This window comes from Salvia hispanica, chromosome 6, assembly GCF_023119035.1.
Source record: "Salvia hispanica cultivar TCC Black 2014 chromosome 6, UniMelb_Shisp_WGS_1.0, whole genome shotgun sequence".
Taxonomy (NCBI): domain Eukaryota; kingdom Viridiplantae; phylum Streptophyta; class Magnoliopsida; order Lamiales; family Lamiaceae; genus Salvia; species Salvia hispanica.
In genome coordinates this window covers 20181036-20199628 of record NC_062970.1, presented here as the reverse complement: position 1 = coordinate 20199628, position 18593 = coordinate 20181036, and the positions used below count along the sequence as shown (strand labels likewise).

The 18593-nt window shown below is 40.6% G+C and overlaps 1 protein-coding gene across 2 annotated transcripts; it reads right to left on the bottom strand.

The window, feature by feature from the left end:
- Window positions 1-9419: 9419 nt before the first annotated feature.
- LOC125195816 lies at window positions 9420-18458 on the bottom strand. Of its 2 annotated transcripts, none has more exons than XM_048094062.1 (8): window positions 18275-18458; window positions 13093-18158; window positions 12739-12956; window positions 12569-12650; window positions 11897-12098; window positions 11482-11805; window positions 10700-11394; window positions 9420-10456 (listed from the first exon to the last, which is right to left on the bottom strand). In XM_048094062.1, the coding sequence occupies exons 2-8, from the start codon at window positions 18055-18057 to the stop codon at window positions 9833-9835; spliced, it is 7110 nt and encodes a 2369-aa protein (XP_047950019.1). In that variant the 5' UTR covers window positions 18058-18158; window positions 18275-18458; the 3' UTR covers window positions 9420-9832. The 2 variants fall into 2 exon arrangements, with proteins under 2 accessions (XP_047950019.1, XP_047950020.1); XM_048094063.1 differs by having other exon boundaries at window positions 9420-10369.
- Window positions 18459-18593: the final 135 nt, after the last annotated feature.

The window sequence follows — 18593 nt, the reverse complement described above, 5'->3', positions numbered from 1 at the left end:
AAACGGACCAAATAATGGCCTTAAAACAGTGCAAAATCCGAGCGTATCAACTCCCCCAAACTTACATTTTTGTTTGTCCTCAAACAAAACAATAAAGACACCAAAAAGACGCACGGAATGTACAAGGACTAGACATCATAATTGCCTCAAAAGATGGAAGAACAGTTTAAACATGTATTAACACAATGAAATCAAGCAAGGCTTATTAGTGCACTTTCATTACTAACTCGTGGAACACCTTGAATTCAAGCCCTCACATGTGGAAAACTTCCAATGATGGGAAGTGTTCTCTCACTTTCAAAGTGTATAAGGGTAATGTGTACATAAGCACTCAAATCATACATCTTGCAAAGTTTACCATAGGCTTGCTCAAAGTCTACTCCCTCCTCTACTAAATGTGATTAAGCTTCAAAAGTCCGAAAGGTCTTTATCTTTGGTTGTAATGTAGGCTCTTTGGTAGGTGAGGAATATTTGGCTAAAAAGTGACTAAAAATAAAAATATCCCAAGTAGAGTAAAGATAACTCCACTTTTCTAACCCAAGGCACTTTTAACACTTCATTTATTTTTCTCCTTCAACTCACTTTCCAATCCTTTGATTTTCTTCTTCTTTTCACAACCTTTCACACTTTTTTTTTCTTTTTCTTTCTTACACATCCTTTCTTTTCTTTTCTAAGATCAAGCACATATTTGGAATTTTTCTCAATTTCACAACTTGTACTTTTCTTTACATTAAGCACACCACTTTTTATACTTTCTCCTTATCTCTCCAATTCCTTTACAAAATAAGATAGCAAAAACTAACTAACCCAAGGAATTGTCCCCATTATTTTGGCTTCCAAAGAAAAGGCTTAAAGGCTCAAAATTGGCTCCAAAGGGAAAAATTTTGAATTTTTGAGAGGGTCAAAATTTTGGATAAAAGTAGGCTAAGAAAAGATGGTCAATCATCCTCCTAAATCGACTTAAACACTATGTAAACTTAGGCAAGACTAGGAGCAAGTTCTAGAAACATATACATGCATGTAGATAAATCACACAAGAATAAATTTTTGGCTCAAATCCTCACAAGGTATAAGCATGATTCAAGGCGAACAAGCAATTCACTAATTATGCACCTTTTTACCAAACCATCAAATCAAAACGTTAAGCCACACTTAAACATTAGATGGAATGTAATATCATCGGCAACTCGATCTAAAGTATGTCCCTAAGCATGCGTGTTTTTAAGTTCTTCATGTTGAGTTCACGACATGGATTCAAGAAAACATTTTTAGAACACAAAATTCACCTACGGGGTTTTTGAAAATAAAAGCAAAAACTAAACTCACGGTCCACCACTTCATCCCCCCAAACTTATTTAAAAGTGTAAAATAAGTTTGCAGAGTTGGTAAGGACGTGAGTGAACTACTGAAAAAAAAAACATACCTCGAAAATTTTCGCGTAGAGGCTTGACGGGCGAAAATTCGAAAAATTCGAAAAATCGCGCTGGATACTGTGCCCAGGTGGCGGGCCACCGCGGCCTGTCCGGAGGTCGCCGCACATCGTCAGATTGTTCCAGCGAGCAGGTGGCGGACCGCCGCAGCGCTTGCGGCGGTCGCCACGTAAGGGTCAGAACCTGCAAAAAAAATTTCAAAGCAGAAAACGAAGCAAAAACAAAAAAAAAATACTAAAACCTGGAAATAAATGGTTGGGTTGCCTCCCAACAAGCGCATATTTTTCGTCTTTAGCTTGACGTTCTTTGAAGCTAATGTTATCCCCCATCGTGAGGATTCCTTTGGAATGTCTTTGTACCAACAATCTTAGTCTCTGCCACCGCAAATGGAACCAACTTGTTGAGAACTTTCTTCCACCATTTGAATTTTCCATTCGAGGTTTTGATCACGTAGATTTCGGGGTCATCTTGAGGTGTAGTCTTCTTCCTCTTCTTTCTCTTGGGCTTTTCCTGCAAGGTAGGCTTAGTAGGATTAGGCTCGCCCTTTTTAGGAGCTTGAGGTAAAGTGTTAACAATGAAAATAGTAGGGTTAGAAAGATCTTCCCCTCCAAATGGATCATAAGGCTTAGACAAATCGGTCACCATGACCTCCCTGCAATCATGTTCCATCTTAGCTTGTTTCGCCTCTTCATACTTAAGCATCGCGCTTTCGATGTTGTAGGTCGACTTTCCTCCATGGTCACTTATTGTGATTTCTCCTCTACCTACATCAATAAGAGCTTTGCATGTGGCTAGAAAATTTCTGCCTAAAATCAGAGGAACTTGTTTATCAACTTTCATGTCTAAAACAAAGAAATCGGCAGGGAATATGAAGTCATCAACCTTTACTAACACATCCTCAATTACCCCCACCGCATTTATCGCAGTGTTATCGGCCATCCTTAAGCAGGTATCTGTGGATTTGAGCGGCCCGATGTTGAGCTTCTCGTAGTACTCCAATGGCATTATGTTGACGCTAGCTCCAAGATCACAAAGAGCCTTGTCTACCTTGCCATTCCCAATGGAACAGCGAATGATGAATTGGCCAGGGTCCCTCTGCTTGACAGTCCTTTGCTTTTGGATGATATCACTACAGTGAAGAGGTAGCTTTAGATCAGATTTCTGGAGCTTTTGCTTTTTCATCACCGTTTCTCTCAAGAGCTTGGCATACCTAGGTATTTCCTGCAATGCATCAACAAGAGGGAGGTTAGTATGACATTTACAAAACATATTTAAGAATTGTCGGAATTGCTCTTCAAGCTTGAACGGCTTCCTCGGCTGGAAGGGGAGTACAATCCCATTGTGCCGCACGAGTTCCTTCTTGGCGGGCGCCTCTGCCTCTTCAGTGGCGGGCCGCTGCGGGGTTTGCGGCGGTCCGCCAGGCGTCGGGCAGGATCCAAACTGTGCCCTAGTGGCGGCCCGCTGCAACGTATGCGGTGGTCCGCTGGGTGTCGGACAGTCCCTAAAACTCGTTCCGGAGGTACTGGCTTCATCCTTGTTGGTACCGACAACCTTGGCAACAGCCTTGCCTTTATCCTCCACTACCTTCTTTTGGAATTGATCCATTTGTAACTTAATGATGGACACAGTGGAGACAACAGTATTTAACCCAGATTCAAGTTTGGTAAGTCTTTCCTCTACAACTCCCATCTTGGTCTCGTTGTTCTTTCTATCCTCCAACATTAGTTCCAAGATCTTTTGGATGCCAGCCTCATATTTGTCTTCCTTGGTAGGTGGCTCCACTCCTTTCTCTTTGCCTAGATTGAACCCTGCATGAGATTGGACAAAGTTATGATTATTAGCATGAGATACATGTGGATGTGGGTGATTTCCATTATAATTATTAAAATTACCGCCCCCCTGATTAGGGCGATAATTATTAGCATGTTGGGATCACCCCCATTTTGGACATATTTGACATCTTTGATGGCATTCCCTTCTTTGCCTGGAGCTTCCAATTTTTCTAGTCTTGCTCTGATGAATGCCAATTCTTGGGATGTCTCATTCCCACATGGTTTCTTCACTGCATCTAGCCTTTCAGCTTTGTGTTTTTCCTTGGACCAACCTCGACTGTTTGTAGCTAATTCCTCTATCACCTCCATAGCAGCAACTCCTCATTTCCTCAAGAATCCCCCATTCGCCCCTGAATCCAACAAACTAGAGATTTTTTCGTTAAACCCATTATAAAGGATTCCTACCTGATGGTCTATTCCAAAACCATGATTCGGGCATTTGCGGAGAAGGGCTTTGAAACGTGCGAGAGCTTCATATAGAGGCTCATCGGATCCTTGTATGAATTAAAAGATCTCACACTTAAGCTTTAGGATGGTGCTAGGCGGGTAGTACTTGACGAGGAAGAGTACCACTAGATCCTTCCAATTGGTGGTTTTATCTGCAGGCAGGCAATCATACCATTCTTTAGCAGCATCAGTCAAGGAAAAGGGAAAAAGTCTTACCCTCACAATATCATCATCAACACCATTGATCTTGATTGTATTAGCTATTTCCACGAACTTGGTGAGATGTCGATTTGCATCATCGGTGTCTCTTCTTGCGAAGGCATTTTGTTCAACCCTATTGATTAAGGGTATCCCCAACTTGAAGTTGTTGGCCTCTATCTGCGGACCTGCAGGAATATCCGCAATGTTACCATGACTAAACATATTCAAGACTGGAACTACCTCCCTTGCTCGTTTTTCTTTTTCAGCTTTTGCCCGAGCTCTCTCTTCTCGCATCTCTTCCACCTCCTTTCGGAGGGCGATGATAAGATCGTGGTTGGTAGGCTCCGCCATCTTATTATCTCCACAAGATACGCAAATCTGCACAACCTGCAGAAACTAAAAAAAAAAAGACGAAAAATAAAAATAAAAATAAAAATAAGAACGAAAATAAAAATAAAATAAAAAATGAAAGCAGTAAAATCCAAAGTAGTAAAATTATCCGTTTGAAGATATCACTCCAAAGTGAATTGTCTTCCCCGGCAACGGCGCCAAAAACTTGATGCACTTTTTATTAGCACTAAATAAACCTGCAAGTATACAGAGTATATATTGTATAGCTAAAGGTCAGTACCGGATATCGAACACGGGGAAGACGAACACAAAATGTCTATCCTCTACTGAGACTCAATTACTATTTGGAAAAAATTTGGGTTTTGAAAACTTTTGAAAAACTAAAAGCAAATAAGAGCATAGATCAACTAAAAGCAAATAAATCAAGAGAAAGACATCCCTAGAATGACTTTGACATCAAAAACGGACCAAATAATGGCCTTAAAACAGTGCAAAATCCGAGCGTATCAGCCCCGACCCAAGATTGGTTTCAAGATTTGTAGGTTAACTGATGTCAAATATATATGTGATTAAGTTAAAAGGAACTTGATCTCTTTAGATACACTGGAGCTTAGAGGATATTCTTTCAATTCTACATATTGCAGAATGGTGGTTCATAAAGGTTCTGAGGTGAAAATGGTGGCTGGGAGGAGAAGAGGCTTGTACTATATTGAGGTCACTGTAGTAATTGGGGAGATTCATTCAACAATGAAGTCTGCAATAAATTTGTGGCACTTATGATTAGGCATCAAGCTGAGGGCAGTCTCAAAATCAAAAATGGACTTTTAATTAGAGATGCGGGCTAGAAGATGGATGCTTGTGAGGATTGCATAATGGGAAAATCCAAGAAATTATCATTTCCTTGTAAACATAATTCCACCTCCCCACTTGATTATGCACACTCTGATTTGTGGGGACTTGCTACAATCAATACTTTGGGTGGAAGAAGATATTACATACTCCTGCCGTCCCACAAGAATGCACTCTTTACTTTTTAATCCATCCCACAAAAGTATGCATTTTCTAATTTTGGAAACTCTTCTCTCTAATAAGGTGGGACTCATTCTCCAAATAACAATACTTTAATTACTTTTTCTTACCATCTCTTTTTACAAATTGTGCATTAAAGCTCGTGTCTAACCAAAACTGTATACTCTTATGGGACGGAGAGAGTATATAACTATTCTAGGAAGGTTTGAGTATATATGCTTAAAGAAAAATCAAATGTTTTCTCTATGTTCAAAGTATGATACAATGAAGTGGAATTAGAAAAAGGTTGCTCACTAAAAGGCCTAAGGACTGATAACGACCTAGAATACTTGTCTAAAGAGTTTGATCAATTCTGTAAGGATAAGGGTACGAGAAGACATAGGAATTTCTTTGCAAATCCACAATAAAATGGAATTGCTTAGAGTATGAACATGATCTTGCTAGAGAGAGTGAGGTGTATGCTGTTATCATTATATTTATGTTTTAGGATGAGGTAGTTTCTATATCTAGTTATTTGATCAATAAGTGTCCTTCTTCTGGTATTAGTGGTGGTATTTGTGATGAGAAATGGTATAAAATTGTAGGGGATTATTCTAGGCTTAGGCATTTTGGTTGCAAAGTCTTTGTTCATGTTAGGCAGAATAAGCTGGATCCAGGAGCACTGAGGTGTGTCATGGTCGGATACCACAAGGGAGTGAAAGGCTAGAGGCTATGGTCTTTAGAGCCTACGAATCAAAAGATTTTGGTGAGTAGAGATGTGGTGTTCATGGAGCATAAAATGTCGTGCCTCATAGCTAATAAAGAAAGAGAAAGGGAATAAATTAGAGGTTGAGCTATATGTTTCTGATGGTGGAAAGAAAGAGAGTCAATTTGAGGTGGAGTTGGATGTTTCTGGTCCACCAAGAATTGATGAGGATGATCCAACAAATTTTGATAGCACGATTAGAATCAAGAGCAAGACCAACAAGAGCAAGATCAACAAGAGCCAAATCTAGATAAATATTTCTTAGCAAGAGACAGAGTAAGGAGTACTGACCAGGCTTCCAGCTAGATTTGCAAATTCTGGATACTATTTTTTGCCTTAAATGTGGGTGAGTAGTTGGAATACTCTGAACTTGCTACTTATTTAGGGTTCAGAGGCCATTAAGAGGGCTTATTCAGAGGCCATTAAGGGGCCTGAGAAGGAGCAATGGATTAAAGCTATGAAAGAGGAGTTTGATTCACTCATCAGAAACAAGACATGGATTTTGGTTGATTGATACGCTCGAATTTTGCACGATTTTAAGGCCATTATTTGGTCTGTTTTTAATGTCAAAGTTGCATTACATGTCCATTATTTGCATATTTTATATGTTTTGGTACTTTTGACAGGTTTCATGAGAAATGTGCATATTTGAGCCTAAAAAGGGAGTAAAAACACAAAGTAGAAAATTTGGTGTTTCAGTGAGCCTTCATAGCTCATCCTCCAACCCTAATCCTTCATCTAGACTTTCTCTTTGCCTAATATTTCCAAGATTAATAAGTTAAGAGTGCTTCATTGTGCAAGGGGTTGGAGAAGGATTCAAGAAGATCATCTAGGCTACAAGGATTCAACCTTCGGGTTTTATTTCCTTTAGTTCTTATGTTTTCATAGTTTTCCCTTCAACCTATATTTTTAGTTTATTCTATCATGTCTAACTAAACTCATAGGATTCTAGGGATGTGTTAGTAAGGACTTTGGTTATACAATTCATTTTCTATTTAATATCCGTTTTGCTTTTACATTGTTTCTTCCCTAAGTAAATAATGATGCTTCATAATTGAGTGACACAATTATGGATGATTTAATATAACTTGCCACATAATCGTGAGAGGAGGTTGGCTAGTTAGATCCAATTAGTAGACACTACAGTTAGCTTCCCTTAAAATGGCACTGTTATTTGAGAATGAGGACTTTTCAAGGGTCATAGGAGCTTTTAGGAGTTACATATTTTGGATTGACAACCCCAATGTTTGTAAGCAACGTTTGCATCGAATGAGCATAAGCTAGATGACTCGTCCTAACAAAGTATTAATTGTGCTAGGGTATTGCAGTTGGAATTTGTATAACTATAACTGTGAACGCACATCCCTGGAATTCCCTTATCTCTATACTTTTATCTCCGTAATTTATTTGCAATCAGTTGTTTATCGATTTCAATTATTTTCTGTTTTCAAAAATTCCCAAAATCTTTCGGTTTCTCCAGATAGTAATTGAGTTTTAGTAGAAGATAGCCAGTCTGTGATTTTTTTCCCATGATCGATATCCAGTACTGACCTTTAGCTATACTATTTCTACACTGTATACTTGAATGTATTTATAGTGCTAATAAAAAGTGCATCATTGATAAGGATGATATGAGGAGAGCCATCAGCTGCAAATGGATATATAAGAAAAAGACTGAAAATGGTGGACATTAGAAGTTGAATTCAAAGCCAGACTGGTAGCTCGATTTCACTAAGGAGGAGGGAGTGGAATTCAATGGGGTATTCTCTCATGTGGTGAAACACACTCCCATTAGAATGTTGTTTGTCGTTGTTGTACAAAGAGATTGTTTTTGGAGTAGCTTGAAGTCAAGACTGCCCTCTTGAAAATGCAGATTTAGAAGAAACCATTTACATGGCTAAACCAAATGGATTTGAAGTGTCTGGCTCTGAGAACAAAGTTTGTATGCTGAAACAGAGCATATACAGCCTAAAACAAAGCTGTAGACAGTGGTACAAGAAATTTGGTGAAAGCATGAGCAAGCACGGATTGAAGAGATCAAATTTGATAATTGTGTATATATCAAAAGGCAGAAGGGGGCTTCTGATGTGTATGTGTTGCTATACGTGGGCGATATGTTGATTGCTGGAACAGAGGTTGATGTTGCTGAAATCAGGAATGTCAAGGAACAATTGAAGGCCGACTTTGAGATGAAAGATCTGGCCAACAGGATATTGGGCATGGATATAATAAGGGACAGGGAAGAGTTTAAACTTTGGTTGTTTCAGACTGATTACATCAATATAATCATAAAGAAGTTCAATGTGAAAACTATGAAGACAACTGAAACTCCCTTGGCTCAACATTTGAAGTTATCCAGTGATCAAGGGGCCAAAGTTAGATAAGGAAAGAAAGGAGATGAGTTTGATTTCATACTCAAATAGAGTTGAAAGCATTATGTATATGATGATTTGCATCAGGTCTCACTTAGCCTATGCTATTCGTGCTACAACCAGATACATGATGAACCATGGGAAAAAACATTGGAATGCATTTAAGTGTATTTTGAGGTATCTCAGAGGACTGGAGGCCTTGGGATATTGTACAGATATGAAGCAAGTAGAAAGGGAGATGCCATAGTTGGCTACTGTGACTCAGATTATGCTATTAATGCGGACACAAGAAGATCTCAGACTGGCTATGTTTTCACTCTTTAAGGATTTGTAATTTCTTGGAAGTCTGGGGTCCATACATAGTAACATTGTCCACCATGGAGGATAAATACATGGCCTTGACATCAGCGGTGAAGGAAAGCAAATGGCAGAGGGGTTTAGCAGCATATTTAAAATAGATCAAGGAGTTGTAACAGTATATTGTGATAACAATGGAGCAATTGTCTTGCCAAGCACTAAATGTTCCATAAACGGTGAAAACATATCAATGTAAGATTGCATTTCATCCAAGATGAAATTGCAAAAGGTAATGTGAACGATGAGAAAATACACACAACTCATAATCCCTCTTATAGGTTAACAAAGCCTTTGGGCGAGGAGAAGTTCGATTATTGTTTAAAGTTTATGAACGTTTATTCTGTCTAATGATGCAAATCAATTTTCCAACATGGAGATTTGATAGATTATGGAGGGATTATTTAGCTAAGGTTGGTGACAGTTATAACAAACTTTTCTTTAGTTAGTGAGTTACGAATTCTTGTGTAAATTGATATGTAAAGCCACAATCTGCTGCAAAAGATTCATTCATTTCTCAAGAAATAAACTTTTACTTTCTGTCAATCCATACACTTTTGTTCCATATCTTCTTTCCTAAAGTTCTTGATCAAATCATTCATTGTTTACCAACAATATCATTACAATAATCTAAAAAATGATAATTAGCGCGCTCTTATAAATGCGATTAGTAAATTTTGATTATAAATAATATACTAACATGTGATAATATTTCTTACTAAAACCACAGCATCATACCTGACGATTATCATACCACTTTAAACATATACTACTAACTAAAGAGAATAAGCCAATACATCATTTAAGAAGTTAAAAATGAGACTTAAACGTGTCGAATGGCAGGGACACAAACATGATTTCTTTACTAGAAGCACGATGGAGGAAAGGAACTTCACTGCTCGATTTAGAATGGATCTCTGCCAAACAACGACACAACAGATAGGCTCCAAGTGATCAAAAAAATGTTTACTATATAGCTCCAAAACTGCAGGGTTCGTGTACCCCCAAAATCGGGTGTCAGTCATAGAAAATGCACTTCTAACATCCATAAATCGCAATCGCCTGGCTGGCTCATGTATACGGATTTCCAGTTGTGGTCTGTTTAGCCACGTAGATCTGTTTCATCCTTACAGCAGGCAAATTTCTATCCACACCGCCCCTTCCATGGAAACCCATCCTACGGTGAGGCAATTCATTTCCTGTATTGTTCCTTTGTGATGTGTGGCCTCTTTGATAATAACGACCAGTGGTATTACCTTGTTGGGTGGGCAAACTCTTATTTGAGAATTGACTCTTCACAGATCTTGCATTATTGTATCGTTTCTCACTCTCAATTGTATCGATCTTCTCAGATTCAGCATTTGCACTTGCAGACATGCTCAGAACTGGAGTCTGCCCTGATGAAGCCGTGTTGGATCTCACTGAATCTACCAATCCCAATTCAGCATGAAATGGGACACCATTTGTATCTGCAGCAGTAGAGAAAGTTGGGCCAGTGTCACCTGATAATGTAGGAGTGCAAGACTCCGTGAACCGATTGGCAGTTAATGATTGGTCAATTGAGTGTCTGTGGCTGGCTTGAGGAGGCAATGCACCTTCCATTTGTGGCTGCAATGGTCGAGAAACAGAGACTGGGTGTAGTGGAGAAGCAGGAATGTGCCCCCATCGAGCATGGACAGGCAAATCAGGGGGAGTCTGAAAATAAAATTACCACATTTTTCAAGATATAATGAAAGATTTTGACATGCATTTCATATGCTTGAAGAAATAAAGAGAACAATCCCATTCAAATTTCGAATACAATTATTCACCAATTAACAATCCAACCAGGAGAAAATGTGAAGGAACTTTGAAAATAATAAACTGTCCACGGATATAACACATTTTGTCAAGCAAATAAACTTCAGAAAAGGATATAATTAATCAAGAAGCTCTTACCGGAAATGGTGATGCATCAAACAAGGGCAATGGTGGGGGCATAGGCAAGAGTGGAGATCCTGGGGCAAGATGCTGAATGGGAGCTGTAATGGGAGCACTTCGCTGCACAGCAGTCACATTCACACTATTAATGTCTCCCTCACCAATATGCATTGCAGTAGACGAACCATTATTTTTCCAATCAGCTTGCTTCCCAGATGGGATATAGGTGGTACCCATAAAACTCAAACCTACATGCCCATATTGTCCAACAGGAGCAAAATGATTATAGACAACCATATGTGGAGGCCCCTGAACCCCAGGTATGCCTCCAGGAGGACCAATGAACGGACCAGAATATCCAGCCGGAGTACCATAGAACGAGTCCACACCAGAATGGCATTGCTGCCAGTTACCAAGAGGAGCAGAACTGGATGTTGTAGTCTTTGGAGGTTGTGATTGTGTACCAGAAGATTCATCATGTGGATTGAATGCAAAAATTGGACCCCCCAACAGAGGGTTCACCTCATAAAAGGGGAAGTGGGAAGGACCTACAGGGAAATGAGAAAGCATCTGGCCAGTAGAACTTTGAGGACTTGGCAATGGTGGCCATAAAGAGATTGGTGTTGTCTCAATTGACAGATCTGCCGGAAGAGAAACACTTAGCAACTCCTCACCCAGTGATTGACTTGTCATCTGCTGATCTCCAAGCACACCTGCAAAAAGAAGGATAAGGAATTATACTACGATGCAAAGCCACGCATAATATTCTCCACCCTCTTGATTACTGTAATTAGAGCTACCTGTCGTAAAGCTGTCAACAGAAGCACAACCAAAATTCTTTGTGTCATTGACGGAACTTAAGCCAGTCCCAACTATCTCATCACTGCTGATAGCAGCAGCAGCAGCAGCAGAAGCAGCTGCTTCTGCTTCAGCCTCAGAATCTCGTAGTGGAATGCAAGAGTCACTCGGGTTCTTCTCCTTTTCAAAGAAAAGTATGTTTTCTTTCTCTGCTACATGAAAGTTGCGGGATACTTGCACATCAGATCGATTGGAACCTGGAGCACCAATCCCTTGTGATACAACACGGATACTAGGAGGAATAATTGTTGGAGATGTAACAGCACCTGACAACAGGAAAAGGGGGAAAAGAAAATCGTAAGTTTTTCAAGAGGAATATCTCGGCATATGTAAAGTTCATTGTGGCAGAAAATTTACCAAATTGAATTTTCTCTCCAGCAAGCAATGAATTGATTGGACTTGCACCAGAAGAAAATGTTTTGTCCTTTGTCAAAATAGATGATGGTGGCAAAACTTGGCCACTAATTGGGTTTGAATGACCTCCAACAGCAGAAATGTGTGAATCAAACCGAGCAGGTTTCATAGCCTCGTCAATTTGTGTCTGGCTTAGAGACATAACCTATCATAAAATTAATGGATTAACACAAGATATAGCTGAGCAAACTAATAGTTCCAAGCATTTGCTGAAAAATAGAAAGGTCCATTAAAATCAAATTGTTAAGTAATTTTCATTTTGATTTTCAATTAACAGAAATAATGCGATCACTAAAACTCAAGCTATTTCTGGGATTGGATATATAGCTACCTTTTAGGAAGATATGAACCACTAAATGTTATCGCATACCATTGTCAATCACAAATGCATATTCCTAAGGATGAAAACCTGGCTCTGGTTAAAGTTAACTAGTTTTGATTTTTCCCTTAGACTGTCAGAAATTATGCAATCGCAGAAACATAGGGTGTCAGATGAACTGGAAATACGACTGCCTCTTAGGAGTATAAGAACCAATAATCACTAGCACATACCATGGTCATAATTTTTATTTTATTTTTATAAAGACCAATTACTAATCCAGTATGATCATATACCATATTTTTGCTGTCAAAAAGGCCAGGTTCACATTCTTTTCCACTGTTAGAGACGACAGATACAGAATCGGATTGTGAAGGCCTGCATATAGACGCACAAGTTGAAGAATATATTAGTTACTTTGCTAATACAAAATACCAAAACTGACATTTTTGCTTAGGAGATGTACTTGATAGTACGAGCTTCAGAATTAACAGGAGGAGTGCCAATTGGAGACTGAGAAGCTGTAGAAGAAAATGCGGTTGATCCTCCAGTTCCAAAGTGAGAGCTCTCAGAAAAGGCCAATTGAGGATCAACTGTTCCTTCACCGCCCAATGGTACTGGGAATTTATTATTGCTTCTTGAGACTACATCCTTTTGTCTGGAGTGGCGTGGTTTACGTGGTGGCTGATATGATAAAAAAAAAAAGATGTAATTAGCACAGATGATGCAGAGAAAAATGCAAGTTCAAGAGAAGAAACAGATACCAACACAAAATTGCCAAACATGTACTAGGAGCTTCTTCTGCAATCATTAATATTACCTTGGTGGTCCATGATTTTGCTTTTATCTCCTTTCCCCTTTGTTCACGCCGATCATTTAGCATTTGCCTTTTGGATCTGACTTCAATGAAATCGTCCTCATCACTAGGGGCTTCAATGCCAGGTTGTTTAAAAACACGTACAACACCACTTTGTAATGGAGCATCTACATCCTCCTCAGAAGCATTTCTCCTCAGATTTGCTTCACCAGGGTTCGAGATATTCTGGCTCCTACTCGAATAATCTTTCGCCACTACTTTTGCTTCCCTATCTCCAGAATCAACCTCCGAAGATATCGTCCTTCCAGATGCCAAGGACTCAGTGTGCTTCATACTTCTATTAGACATGCTACCCCTCTTGGCCCCACTTCTAGTGAAAGCACTAGAAGAAGCCACTGCAGGTGCTGGTCTTCTGTCATTGTTTTCACGAATCCGGAATTCAGTTCGTTGGACGGATCTTCGAGGTCTCCTGTGAAACCCATTTGAATCTGCAAGCATATCATGATCCTGGACCAATGATCTTGTGTTAGAACTTTTAACTGCATAAGCAAATCTTCTCCCCCTGCCACCAGACAATGCACCTGCCCCTCTTACGCCATAATTCCTGTCAACATTAGCAGACTGCGACATTGGATGTGCATGATGGGACTGTCTGTCAGATCCCCTTGCCTTCGATGGTGGTGGATAGTTCCTTGAAGTAGCACGAAGCTGCCCTTTCTCTTCAGCATGTGAGCTTGAGTTTGACATAAATTTTCCATCACAGGGCCCAGAGGCTCCAGAAGTAGATGTATGGACAGCAGAATTCTCATTATGATTGCCTGCATTTGAAACTGTATCTACACTCAACAGAAGCCCACCATTAGATTGCACAGATGACGCAGAAACAGATCTTGGCTGACCATTCACTAAAACAGATGGTGTCTCGTCCTTGCTTATGTTCTGCGTGGAAGCATCTTGAGCATCCTTGTGATTTCCAGAGCTTAAAACATCCTGATTTAGATTAAAATGGCCCAGCATGTTAGGCGGAACAAAAGACATTGATTGAGGGGATATTGGCAAAATTCCCTGCGAGATAGGAGAAGTATATCGCAGCTGACCAAATTGGAATATTGGAGGCTGTGATGGATGCATATGAGTAATGGATGGACCAACAGAAGGATGGATATGAAGGGGCATCTGTATGGATCCAATCTGTATAGCAGGCACTGGAGAAGGAATCAAAGAAGGACCAGAAAACAGCCCAAACTGGAGCTTGATTGGTAAATCACCCTGAATTCCAGTAGAAGATACAGATGACACGATAGGCTGACTTGTCACAGCTGAAACATCAACTGTCGAGGAAAGTACAGTTGGCTGGGGAGCTAGACAGATGCTACCTGAGGAATCAGCACCATCTAAGATATCGGCTGATGCTGCTGTGCAGGTTGCACCAACAAGTTGACCAACAGAACCTGGCAAAGCTGATGTATCCAGTACCTTCCAAGACGAGCTATCAGCACTTGTCCCGTGACAATCTTCTGCAGTCAGAAGATTTTGTTCATCAGATGGAAACCTATCAATGATGACTCTTTCTTCAACCATGCTCACAGGACCATCATTCATCCCCAATGATTTTTCTTGATGCCCTATACTTTTCTCAACATCATCACTTGGTATTTCAACTTCAACACCCTCATCAAAACCTAAGACTACATTGTCCATCACATGAGGTGAGTCTCTTTGCTCAAGTTCCCGTACCTCAAACTTCTGGTTCAGCTCAAGATTCTCAACATTCCTATCAAGCACTTCCTCCTCTTCTCTAAAACTATCTTCATCCTCATCATATTCCTCTTGCTGCTGCATCACATCTTCATTTTCAGGAGTCCATTCTTCATCCTCAATAGTTGAAACAGAATCTTGCACAATCACCATTGCATTATGTCCAGAGTCACCATTGTGAGTATCAGATTCTGTCCCTGTAACTAAATTGTTGTCCCCTTCTGCTACAGCAGATGTTACAAGAGAATCTCCAGATGCATCCAACTCATCCTGGGATAGATGAGGTGGAGAAGTTGGGGGGCTGGAAACAGAGAGTGAAGATTGTGAGTCACACCTCGGTCCAATGTTCAATTTCTGACGTTCAGAGGAATTACTTTCTAACGGTCTTCCAAAAATCTCAGATGGCCGAGGACCTCCTTGATTAGTGCCATAATAATCTGACTCCTTGCCAGATTCAGTTCCTGAAGCATGAGTATAATGAATGCTGTCATCTACAAACGCTGAAGAACCAGAGTGTTCACTGACTCCTCTAAGATTAGTCTTCTGAATTGAAGAAAGTGAAGGAGGGGGAGGGACACGAGGCTGTCTGACAGAGTACCTAGATCTCCCGTACGAGTTAAATTCAGTTGCATCAGAATGAGGATATAAACGCTCTGGGTAAGGAGGATGAGCACCACTTCTAGTGCGTCCCTGCCCCCATCCACCGTCTCCATATCCATCTCCAATATCCTGAAAATCGAAATCCATCTCCCTGAGTTTTCCATAAGAGTCAGCATTGCCAGAAAGATTCCATCTTTGTTCTTTTTGATATCCAAAATCATCTGAGTAAGAGTCTTGCACTCCGTAAGACCTAGAAGGCATGAAGCCAGGTCCACCATGGAACTCTCTTCGTGAACCTGTTCTGCCACCAACAACTGCATCCTGCCAAGGACTGTAATGACCAGTTTCTTGATCTGATTGAGGTGAAGGGAAGCTGCCATCATATTCCAGAGAATCCCTTTTCCATGAATTAATAGGTTTTCCTCGGTTAATTAAGTTTGAAGAACTTTCTCTGGGAGGATAGCTGATCTCAGCAGGTTTGACATTAGCTGATGAATTAAATGAACCTGAATTCATAACATTTTCCACCATTCTCTCACCGTCTTCCCAGGTTTCCAAGTCTTCATTCCTAGATACAAGATCTTCTTTTACAGCTGCATTTAGTTTCTCATCAACGGTTGTTTTAGGTCCAGAAGCATCAACCTTTACAGTTTCAGCCTGCCTTTTGGCCATCTTATCTTCCAATTCTTGAAGCATCTGTCTCGCAGACTGTTTCCTCCTCTCTTCTTCTAACTGAATTCTTTTCTTCTCTTCTTCCCTGGCAATTCTCAGCTCTTCAGCTTTTTGAACAGCCTCAAGTTGCTCCTGTTCTGCCCTCCATGCAGCTACACGGGATTCTTCATCCAGCTTTCGCAGCCTTTCCTCCTCTTCCCTAATTCTTCTCAGTCTCTCCTCCTCTTCCCTTCGAGTTTGCTCCAAGGCTCTTTCTTGCTCTTCAACGATCCTCTGTCTCTCAAGCTCTTGCATTTTCTGGACTCTTTCAAGTTCTGCCTCAAACGATTCTCGAATAGGATCATGAAAATGAGTAGATTTGGCGGCATCTTTTTTCCTCTTAACTACCCCAACAAGACCATCTGAGAAGAGATCTCTTTCATCAAATCCTGAAGAAATGTAGTCTCTCGCGAATATATCATCTGAGTGGGGTCTATCACTATTTGAAAACCGCTTTTCCTGTATGGGGTCAGCTATAGGAGGCCTTCTCCCAATAGATGCAATAAAGGGTCTGGACAATGCATTATTCTGAAATATATCAGCTTTATACCTATTAGGTTGGTCAAAGACATGGCGATCCCGAGAATTACGATCTGCCCCTCTGTTATTATACGAATCACTTGAACTATTTCGTTGCATCTGCTGTCCTACAAGTCCCATGGCCCTCCTCCCAAATGCAGAATCCTTGCTGCCATCTTGAACAGTGTCTCCTCCATAATAAGGTGCAGTGTCTCCTCCATAATAAGGTGCCATATTATTATCGGTCATTCTTGCACCAATATCAACTGTATGATTTCCAATTTCGCTAACCCCATCTTTAGGAAGAGATGTTCTCCATCTGTTGACTTCCTTACCTTCCCGACTAGGTGTTCTCATATCTTTGTTATATGGGTCCATTTTAAAGACTTCACTAGAAATAATTTTCCCAGTTTCATTGTCTCGTTGGCCCCATCTATCGTTCTGATTTGTAGCTGGCTTGTGAGGTAAAATGCTGGGCCTTGGCAAGTCAAAATCTCTATCCCAATAATTTCCGCTGTTTGAATATCCAATATCTCGTCCCTGCTCCACAAACCCATGCCCCGTGTCACGCTCATCATCGGCCCAATCAGACCTTGGATTCATGCGAACCAGTGGCAGTGGATCAGGCAAAAAAGGTTCCTGCTTCCTAATTTGATCGGGCATCCTTCCACCAGCCTTTATGTGGACTGCACTACCATTTTCCACCGATGGATTTATTCCCAAGGAGTGTCCTGGTGGATGCATATCAGCCATTGAACCCAAATGATAGCTTTTTTCTTTATCCTGAGTAGATTCATCATGTGAGACTTGCTTCTGCTTCTGGTTTAACCCATCCTTGTGTTTCTGTGATGCCCCGGATGAGACAGGCCTTGCAGCCTGCAGAGATGGGAAATCCTCACCTTTCAAAAGTATAGCTTTCTCTGCAGACGGTAAGAATTCTCGAGATACAGAAGCAACAACCCCCGTAGAACGAGCAGACGGTGGCATATAAGAACCAACTCTACTTGCCCCAGCTGCATCACTCACCCCATTAACCCCATTATCAACCTTCTCGGGCAATGCAGTGGCAGATGCCACAGGTTTGTTCCAGCCAACCCCGGACGAAGGTCTGGATCCAGTCCCAGTGCCAGCAGTAGCGCCCGTCCCACCGGGTCCTGAGGTATCAAATTTCTCATGTTCTTTCCTCAATGATGGCAAATTCAAAGGTGGTGGAACAGATAATTTAGGAGCAACCTTGGGGGCAGCTCCTCGGTTCCTAGATAGAACCAACATCCCTCCACCCCCAGCCCGCCCCCGTCCAGCAGTCCCCCCATTAAAATGATGGTTCCCGTAGGACTTGTTGAAATTGACGGATACAAACTTGGAGCCATGATTGGCCATATCCGAGCACAGGATCTCCCAAACCACACCAACGCATCAAAACCCTAACTCTGAGTAACTCTCTCTCAAACTCACTCTGTCTCCCCTGAATAGATCTCTCGCTGCAGCAACAAGTGAATGAAAATAAAAACCCTAACAGTAATCGATTGATTATAGTTCATATAATTGTTACTCCTAATATTTCAAACAGAAGAATGAAACAATACGAATTGATTACCGAGTGTTGTCGATGGATAATCGATCAATTGGGGATCATACACGAAATGGTGGTGGATGGTTTAGGGCAAAAGCGTAAGACGAAATGGCGTAGGATAAAAAAGAGCGCAGGTTAGTTATAAACGTGCGCCTTACTGAGCGGAGGGCGAGAGAGAGAAGCCCTACTGCTATCGTCTGAGGAAGAGACACTGTACAATTTCATATATTTCTATTTCTATTTCTATTTCTAATTGCATTTGTTTTCATTTTCCTCTTTTTTTCTTCTTTTTCTTTTTTTTTCTTTTCTTTTCCTTTCTTTTCTATTCTATTTCTATTTCTAT